Genomic DNA, 9936 nt, shown 5'->3' with positions numbered 1-9936 from the left:
TCCCTACACTTACTTGCTCTTTTCCTACCTTTCAAAATTTTCATTGCAAAAACTCCCCTCTCTGCAGCTCAGGTTTCAGCTTTATTAGCCAGAGGTCTTGCAGCATTTCTTAGTGTCAGCAATTTCAGTCACAAGGGTAAAACTTTTAAAAAATGCTCCAAAATGTAATATATTTCAAGTTTGCCCTGCCACTATTCATGGTCCAAGAATTACATCGTTGATCTAATATTCCTAGTCATGTTGCAACCTCAATCCCTTCACAGTACACAATCATCTCATGTCAGAGGAAACGACGTTACACAATCCAGTGCTTGACTCGTAAACACCACGGAGGTTACAGGTTTCTCTTGTGCCTTCAGACTGGAAAGGGAGTACAGTACTGCAGTGCAGATACGGCCAGTATTCCCCATTTGATGACATGAAGAACGAGCAAACACTTCTGCAATAAAAGGCTGATGCAATACATAAATATCCCTTGGCAATTTAATGAAGACATCTAAGCAGATTACTTTGTACAGTTTCAACTTAACAAGATTTCTTCAAGATAAAGTGAAAAAACCTGAGAGGTGAGATTTGGAGAAAAGAAAAATAGGAACATGTGGAAAAAATAGGTGACAAACTAACCAACTAGAAGTGGTTGCTCATGAATCCTTTCTGAAGCCCAAGCATTTTGTTTGAAGGTTGTCAAGTGACTCTGGAATAGCCCCAGCAGTGTAAGGCTCAATCACACAATTGGAGACAGTATTAATAACAAAAGCTTTGATTCTCATTTAATGTTAGTCTGATTGATACACCAGCTATTGCATTAATACATCAGTCTTCACATGTTTTGAAAGCATTTGAAAACAAGTTCCCAGTTCAAAATACTAATGTCTTCTATGCCTCTCTTACTGACCCAGGTATAAAGTGCCTCCTGAGCCCATTAATTTTCCAAATAAAATCTCCCTAGGCAAGATTTTCTGTCACCCCTTGCAGTTAGAAAATTGTCAGCATATTGCTTTATCATGTTCAGATGCTCTTGTACTCTTGGGAGATTTCACTAAACTTGTGCTCAGAGATGCTGACTATTAAAGGGTATATTTTCAGTTAGAAACATACTGCCCTGCAGTTTAATAGTAGAGCTGTTAAAACATATATCAACATGATAACCCAAATCAAAATACAAATCTGTAGGGGAAAGAAAGATCAAGCTTGGCTGCCAGTTCTAGTTAGCTTATTTTTACCACCATTTTAACTAATATGACCACTTCTTTTCTTGTAATGCAGACATAACAACATCCTTTCAGTAGACCTCTTTAAACGAATGACAGTCCACACCTGAGAGCAACCATGTCAGAGTTTAGGAAAATACTGGTTACCTTCTCAAGTTCCTTCAAAAATCACAAGAGACAATAATCAAGCAGAGAGGGGGGGGAAAAAAAAAAAAAAAAAAAGAGCAGGGATTAGAGAATAAACATGTACAGTCAGTCCTTCCCTGCCCTACTGGCTCACATACTCCTGCTCTCTCACATATTCCACCTCCCCTCCTGAACACTCCACTTAAAATAGAGAACTAGAGCACTCTTCTTGAGTTAAGGGTACTGGGTAAATCCACTGCTACAGATGCTAATGTCATCATTTAATTGACTATATGAAACGACTTTCACAGCCATTTGTAGGACCCTGGCAGAGCTGCATTAAACCTGAAGAAATGTTTGCAGCCGATTTTTATTCTGGGAAAAAACTACATCACATACTGTTACCTAATGAACTTATTTCATTTAAATACAGTGATAAACAGCTAACCACAAATGACACAAAGACTCCCGATATCCACTGTCTCCAGAGTTCAGCTGGCCTTTATCAGTTTGCCAGTTTCACACCATTGCTTTTATCGTGGTGCCCAGACTACCAAGTCTTTTCCTAGAAGCTCATTCAAACATCCAACCAAGCCAACTCAGGATGCTATACTAAAAAAAGCTGAACAAAAACCATGCACTAGAGAAATTCAGTGACATTCCTATCGGCAATTTTATCATAGACATGTGCTATACAGAGCCACTTCAAATGTTGAAAAGCATTTCTCTGCTAGCATGAACCCTCTGTAGCATGAACTGCCTCCACAGATTAAAAGCAGCAACACTCCAATGCTTATTTATGGCCTCCGTACCTCTAGGCAATAACAGATTGTTTCCAGATTTGTGTAGAAGGCATGCTGTGATGTCAAAACAAAAGCCATGCTTTCATTAAAACAAAAGCATCGTGAGTCTAATTACTGATACAACACATCAGAGATAGACTCTAAATTAAAGACAGTATTAGTTACCAGCCCAAGACCGCCTCACTTTGGCCTTTTTACTTGCCACCTTTATACAGTCAGACTTGTAAATCAGAACAATTTCCACCCTTAAGTGAGGTTCTGGACTCTCCAACACTGTACTCAATCTAGTTGAAATGCTTAATTTCTGAAGACCAGATTCTCAAGTACTGCATCTAGCACAGTAACTGGACAGAATCACCATTTAGGGTCCTATCATTCCCCATACCAGGAAAAAAAAAAATTGCAGTGATATTGCAAAAATTAAGCCTTTTGATCACTGAATCATTCGCAGAAGATTCGATATCTCACTGGCAAAAGAACACCCCATGACCTTGCAAAAGGTCCAAAAATCCTCTCACTCCCTCTACAGTCACTACACGATGGCAGCAGCTGACTCCAGTTCTTTTAGGGAATATTAGACCCAACCCAAGCTTTTCCAGAAAGCAAACTGTTTCTCATACATAGCTCTTGGAAGCAAGAAATACACAACTGTCTGTACATTAGGGTGTGTTCCACTAAGTTACATTTAAGTGCTGGGGTATTGCCCAGTACTTAACATTGTACTTGACTGGCTGCCTCTCTCAGAGCTTGCCTGGTACCGCTGGTTTCCTGAGCCTCTCCGTCTTGTGCACTGTTCCTGGATTACCAGATGAGACATCTATCACCCACCTTTTGGTGTGCAGAGCCAAATCAAAGCCTTCCTTTGCTTATCATGTACTAGGAAGGTCTGTGTAGTAATGTCTATGCTAGTTAGAAATTATTTTTTTTTAAGCAAGAGATTCAATTTCTAAAAAAATTACATTTCTTAAAAGCATTCCAAATAGTCTAAAGAAACTACTTGACAAGCACAAGTAGGAACAACCTCACTTCTCTCCCCATACTTTTGCAGTCGCCATTTTCTTACCCCTAAGCACCTTCTTTTCACATTCCTCATCCAAACTGTTAACTTCCACAGGTTTTTCAAAACCCACGTGGGTCTTGTGTAAGCATTTTTCAAAGAAAAATCCTTGCTCAACATTTTCTGTTGTAGGAAGATGCAGGCTGGTAAAAAATTTCTGCCTCTCCTCCATTTTCTGGAAAGCCTTGTCTACACATGTTAAATTGGTGCTCACTTCTTTGATCAGTAAGACCAGATCAGCCTGAGTATTTAATCGAGCTTCCATTTCTTCTCTTACTCGCTGAATTTCCTCAAGCACAGTTCTTATATCCAAGTGACTGGACTTCACCTCCGCTTCGAGATCTTCTTTCACCTGTTGCTGGCTCCTCTGCAGTGCTAACACTGTTCTGATTTCCTTTTGAGATGTTTCCACATTGTGCTTGAGTTCCCTCTGTCCAGCCTGCATTGCCTCCTGGCTAGCTTTCACTTCTGCCAATAGAGCAGCGAGGCACTCCATCCCGATCCCACGGGAGCTGATCTTCTCCAGTGTCACAACTTCCAAGCTGTCAGGGACATTTGTGAGCTAGTAGCAGATTTCCCCAGATAGCAAGAGAGCTAGCACATAGCCCTTGGTATGGTATCCCACCTCAATTTACAGTGTGCTGCAGTAAAGGTACTAGGTAAAAATCTAGCACAAGGCGAGACAAAGGCACTAAATAAAATACTTCAATAAGCAGGGCTCTAGAGCCAGAGCTCCTTCTCAGGACTCAGCCAGAGTACTAATCAGTTTAATTGGCAGATTATGCCACACCTGAATTTTTTAAAATCTTTTGCTGACATCATTGTACGTGGGACGTCACCTCGAAAGCCACTCCCAACAGTCATTTGATCCGTGCATCAATCACAGTATGCCTGGGCATCAGTAACCAGATTTGTTGCAACACAGCCAAACACTCTGCAAGAACACAGAGGCCCTTCCTTTCCAACACAAAGGCTCAAAAGAGCCCAAATTGCCTGCAGGAGCTGAAAGCCAAACAGTTCAACAGCGCTTAGTTATTTCAACTGTACATTCAACAAGGTGATTATGCACCTGTCCTTCTGCTAATGTTTGCAAGTGAGGGTTCAGGAGTACATCTGTCAGCAGGTTGGACGTTGCCCCGCTCCCACTGAATGCCTTCCTCATTCCCAGAGCTAGCAATGCTCTTTCTGCAGTCTTTGGAAGAACCTGGATCCTGAGGAAGCCCTCTAGTCCACAAACAATAAACAGTTACCAGAGCAATATGGGAAAAGTGACTAACGAGATATTTTTGGCAGGTTAAGGAGGCTAAGCCTTCTAGCTACCAGGCCTGAGTGTTAACTTCTCTCTGTAAAAGGTAAGGCTTCTTATTATGAGCTCTGTGCTTAAAAGTAAGTCTAGGCTCCATGTAAAAATAGGTAGATTAATGACAGCAGGCTGTTAGCTCTTTTGTTACACAGCCATTTAATTACCCAGTCACTGGATTCAGTTTGGAAAAAGTGACTGACACAAGGTAGCTCCTGGTCCACAGAAGGCGTCGGTCCCTGCCTTCAAAGAGGCGAGCTGGTATTCAGAACAGCCAGCAGAGCGGGACTCGGAGCAGCATGCAAGTTGGAGCTCAGGAGAGCTTTTACACCACACTTTTGGGCCCGTCACGACTCCGGGATGCTTTCCGAGAGAGTGATGATCCCACAGACACCCCACAGCAGAGGACCTATGCTATCCATCCAAAACCACAACCACCCCCATCAGCACTGTTTCAGGCTGAGAAGTGTTACTAAGAATGTCAATAGTCTGTGCAGGCACAGGTGTAGGATTTCCAACTCGCCACAGTGCTGCTGGCCAAAAAGCCAATCTGGGGAGTCCTGCTTGCAATGAAAGGTTACTGCTCACTTGCCACTTCACCTCCTACACTAGTCCAGGCATATTCCTGGGACCAGGAAGGTATCAGAGATGTATCCTCCCCACAGTGCACCTCACGGTTTGCAGGTATCCCTCGACTGCCCCACTATCGCAGCGGTTATCACAGCCCTTGGGGGACCACGTCAATGCTGGAGCCTTTTTCTGAGCCTCTGTGTCACCTGCCAGAAGGCCAGACATGGGCTTTCTGATGGGATTTCCCCAGCACAGCTGTATGCCGCAAGGGTAGTTTCTTCCCACCTCAGCCCCCTGGCCCCATTCCTAGCTGGATAGCTATCCCGAGGGTTCCTAAGCGTTGCTATTCACATACAGTCACCACTGAAGACTTGTACACAGAACACACTGCAAAAGAACAATCTGAAGTTTGAATCCAGGTAACATCTTTGACAAAAGATTTCACTAGGTGAAGAGAGCCAGGTATGAGCACTAGCAGTACTTCTGCACCCTTAGATCAACACCGGCAATAACTCAGCTGAGCAGTATAATTCTTCATTCAACCTTCACCATACCTTAGTGGTTCCTAAAAATCTCACAAACAGAGGTGACGCACTTATAAAGACCTTGCCAGACACTTCCTGGCAGCAAATGAGAACCCAGCTGAACTGATTTCCACTGGTTCAGTTATGATACAGGTGGAGAACAACCATCTCTCTGGGAGAGGTAGGGCATCCACCAGGCTCACAGAGGTAACCATCCAAGACCTAAATCCTCCTGATGGCTTTTGGTAGCCAACACAGATCCTGTGTTTATACTAAGAGGAACAGTTCAAAGTGTCATCCTGTATAAGTTTCATTTTCTAGTGATTTTAAAGGTATAATTCCATGAAGAGTGCATGCAGTGATTTCAGCTGGGTTAAAAAAAAAAAAAAAGAAAAAAAGATTGGTTTTGGGAGGGGTATTCAACTGATACCCCCTGGTCTCCCTGTGGAGGAACAAGCTCCTCCAGACAGTGACTCAGAGCAGAATCCTAACTGGGACATCAAGGAGGGTTTGAGGGAAGCCTTTCTCTATAAGCTACATTGAAAACCTAACTGACAAGGCTTGGGTGACTAAACTAGGTGCTGCAACTGTCATTCCTGTCGAACACCACCAAATCCACAGGCTGCAGCCTCCTTTCTACATGTGCGTGCACCCACCTCAATTGCCAAGTGCTAATTGCTATAATGTAATACACTGAAGAAAAAAGCTGTCCTTGGAAACTGGTCTCTTGCTCTACACGAATACATTAATTCATCCAGAACATAATCAATGTGTTTGGTACATTCCTCACTCAAACTAAGAGGTCTGATTACTAAGGACTCTTTGGTCATTTGTAAAGATCACCCTCTTGACGTACCTTCCAGGTAGGTTTCTTTTACTCTTCTCCACTCTGGAAGACACTCCTCAAAAACTTACATTTAAATTTGGAGGTAGATACTACAAAGCAAATTGGAAGTCTACAGAGATTGCTGTTACTCTGAATTTTACAATCAGGAATACTTGGTAGCTAATGACACATGGACAATAGGTTTCATCAATGCACAAGTTCCCCAACCTAGAATTCACTGTCTCAGAATTATCCATTTCTGTTGCTGTACAGCAGCTTCTGCTCCAGCTAAGATGCCTCTATCCTTGATGCATCTCAAGTATCTTAATGTTTTCTCCTGTTCAGGAAAAAAGATCCTGATTTCATAGATTAACAGGAATCAAACACCGATGAGCATTTCCTCTCAAGAGAAAAATTAATTATTAGAGAAAAAAAAATACTTATTTAAATAAAATCTGGTGTATTTGAGTAGGATATGTTTGGGGTTTGGGGGGGGCTTTTGTTTTGTTTTTAAAGTATTTCTTTCGCTTTATGGAAACACAGAAATCTTTTACACAATTAGCTATCAGGAAACACAAAACATCCCTATTTCTAGAACTCTAATATTGTAAGAATAAAATCCATGAAGTTAAAACATCTGAGAAGAGCACCATGCATAGTTTTGAAGTCAGTACAGAACTCTCTAAAGTACAGTAACAGTTATATTTTACAGTGTAAGTACTACAGCACATTTGAAATATTAAAGAAAAGAATTTACACAAAGTTTACAGTGAATCATACAAAATAATCCATTACTTTGATCTTCACTCAGGCTGGTTTCATGTTCTGTGAGGGTGACCAGTTTTTAAGTCTGACTCCAGTCCTAGCTGTACAACAGCAATCAGAGATTTTCACTTCCTGAACATGAAAGAGGAAGCATCTAGTTGCATCTATACATTGACTTTTCCCTTTTTGAAAAAGTCTGGTTTACACCTAATTGTAGTTAGTAACTGAACATACTCCCCCAGCAAAAAAAAGAGAAAACAATCCACCCTTGAATCTCTTAGCATTAGGCTGGCAAAGAGTTTGAGAAATAAGGAGAAAGACCAAATTAAAAATGAAGGAGAGAGAGTAAGAACTAGAGAGGGCTACAGAACAGAGTACTTGCTACATATAATGAGAACACTTGGACAAGAATATATCCTTGCAAACTAGATATATACTCATATTTATGAAGTCAGCCAAGTTACAACTAAAATACTAAAATAAAGGTAAGGAAATGCTGCCAACACATCCCACAATAAAAACTGCACCAAGTTACAGAAAGTATTACAAAACATGTATCCTGTATAATATTAACAGTCGTGAACCACTTATAGCTAACTGTGTTCAGTGGAGTTTTGAGCCGGATTGGATTTCTCCAAATACACTGATAAACACTAAAGTAAACTTGAAGGTTCACCTGTTTTTATTACAGCGTGAAGAACACAGATCTACACTGCTGACATCTACTCCAGATGCTTTATCTTTTCCTGCTGTAAGCAAGCTAGTCCCATCGATGCAGTACTGCGTGACCTGTGGGTCTGATTCTGGGGTTTTTGCTTCAGGAGCTATCAAATCTCGGTCTCGCATCTGAACCAGCCCATAAGTGAGAACATAATTTCACCTTGTATGTTAATCTTTACACAGCTAATTCTGAAGCCTCAAAAAAACCTCTACAATTCTCCAACCATCCTCCTCTGTTGCCTTACCCCCGCCCCCGCCCCACCACAATGCATGCAAGGTATTTGAGCAATGCAACAGCAAGACTGATCAACCATTTGATCTCACAGCTTTGATTTTAAAGTCTGCCTCGTGACAAGCTACAGCACTTCAGAGAGGGAGACTTAAGAACATGCATACAAATAAGGAAGCTGTTGGGTTTAATCTGCAGCAGTACATACATTACCTTTGAGAGGACCTGGAAATCTGGCTAGCTGTAAATCGCCACCCTAAATTCTTTCAAAACTCCTGCTCTCGGCTACAAATGCAGGAAGTGGTTTCAGACAAATGTACAGGGAAAGCAGTCACAAAACTAAATTAACGGTGTCTGCAAAGAGCCTGACAGGCTAGACTTGGATGGAAGTCTTCCAATCCTCTCATCTGCTCCACAGTTTGGTCAACTGTAATTTTTACCTGTATCCAGCTCAGTAAGTGGCAAACACACACTTTCCTCCTGTGCTTCTCGGAGTCCAGGCTGGTGACTGTACAAACAAACTCCTGAAAAAGTGATCTTTTGTTTCTAAGCTCTGCCTCAGGCCTGTCTGTATAAGCTGGTGCAGACAGCCCCAACTTGCTCTGTTCACACCTCAGGCACATCAGTCATGAGCCAGTTCCAGTGGGCAGCAAAGTGACTTCATTTTACAGAGTTGTGCCTGCATAGTTTGCCTAAGTGAAATGTTTAAGAAGATGCTGTACCTCAGGAACTTTTCTAGCTACTTATTTAGCTGGTCTTTTCTCAAAGCAGCTGGGAGAAGAGAAACAGCATTTCTTATCTTGCATCTCCCCCCACACCAACATGGTCTGAAGCCCAAGAGGACAACTAAAACCTTCCTAAAGCAGCACAGCAGCTCTCCCTGTCCCTTCCTCTTACTGTAACCTCTCAAGTTTCCCTTCTTTAAGGTCAACCACTAGCCCGTGTCCAGGAACATCAGCTTATTTTAGCTGTCATCAAATCCTTTTCAAGTTGTTCTGAACAGAACAACTACCACCACCACCACAGAGGCTTTTAAAAAAGGTTGCAGGAATTGAAGAAAATTTAACTGCAGGCAGGTAAAACCTGACCTAGATGCTTAAACTGACTCAGCAGGATTAAAACATACACAGGAGAAATCCCTCTGCCTTTCTTTGCAGGGCTACAAAGGTTTTTCAGCACATATTTTTTAAACGCTGTACAGCCTGGAGGAGGAGTGCAGAATCATCATGTTATTCCAGGCATCCAGTTTGAAGTACTGTTTCTGAAGTCTGTGTCTGTCCTCTCATGCCAACTCACACCTTGACTTACAGTATTATAGCACTGACTTCAAGCCTCAGTACAGCGTTTTAAATCCGTCCCTTTTCACTCTTCACTTCTAGCCACAGAACTGGATATTCTCTTTATACACACAATGGCGAAAAGGAAAGGGAAATCTCAGATGTATTTACATACTTCTAAGAGCTCTATGCCTGTTTAATGTTTTAATTGCATGGTTCACACACATTATCTTGCAACACTAGCCACACAGGGTTTCATGCTGGCAGGAGCAAGTCTCTTCTGAAGCAAAACCTATTAGCATGTCAAATGCTTCCCCGTCCGTTACAATGCTATTAGGTAAGAAACCAAATGTTTATGGACCACGCCAGAGTCCTGCAGCCTAAAGCTGTTACCTAGAAACTACAATATAGCACATGCAGCTCTTTATTAGCTTCCTGCTTGTGGACACAACAAATGGAGCATGAACCAAGAGCACCGTTTCGTTATGGTCAACTTTACACAGAAACAGAGGTGGAAGAGGAAACCTG

At 41.9% G+C, this 9936-nt stretch overlaps 1 protein-coding gene across 1 annotated transcript in view; it reads right to left on the bottom strand.

Moving 5' to 3' along the window:
- The window catches only part of LOC104162839, a gene marked incomplete at its 3' end in the record, with an annotated part of 4351 nt that extends 658 nt beyond the window's left edge, over positions 1-3693 (bottom strand). Inside the window, exon 1 of the mRNA XM_009701668.1 lies at positions 3204-3693. Coding sequence (XP_009699970.1) covers positions 3204-3693 — 490 coding nt within the window. The remainder of the gene's footprint in view (positions 1-3203) is intronic.
- Positions 3694-9936: the final 6243 nt, after the last annotated feature.

The sequence above is a fragment of the Cariama cristata genome, unplaced genomic scaffold, assembly GCF_000690535.1.
Source record: "Cariama cristata isolate BGI_N322 unplaced genomic scaffold, ASM69053v1 scaffold17596, whole genome shotgun sequence".
NCBI classification, from domain to species: domain Eukaryota; kingdom Metazoa; phylum Chordata; class Aves; order Cariamiformes; family Cariamidae; genus Cariama; species Cariama cristata.
The sequence above is the reverse complement of the archived record's forward strand: the minus strand, read 5'-3'. Positions and strand labels throughout refer to the sequence as shown.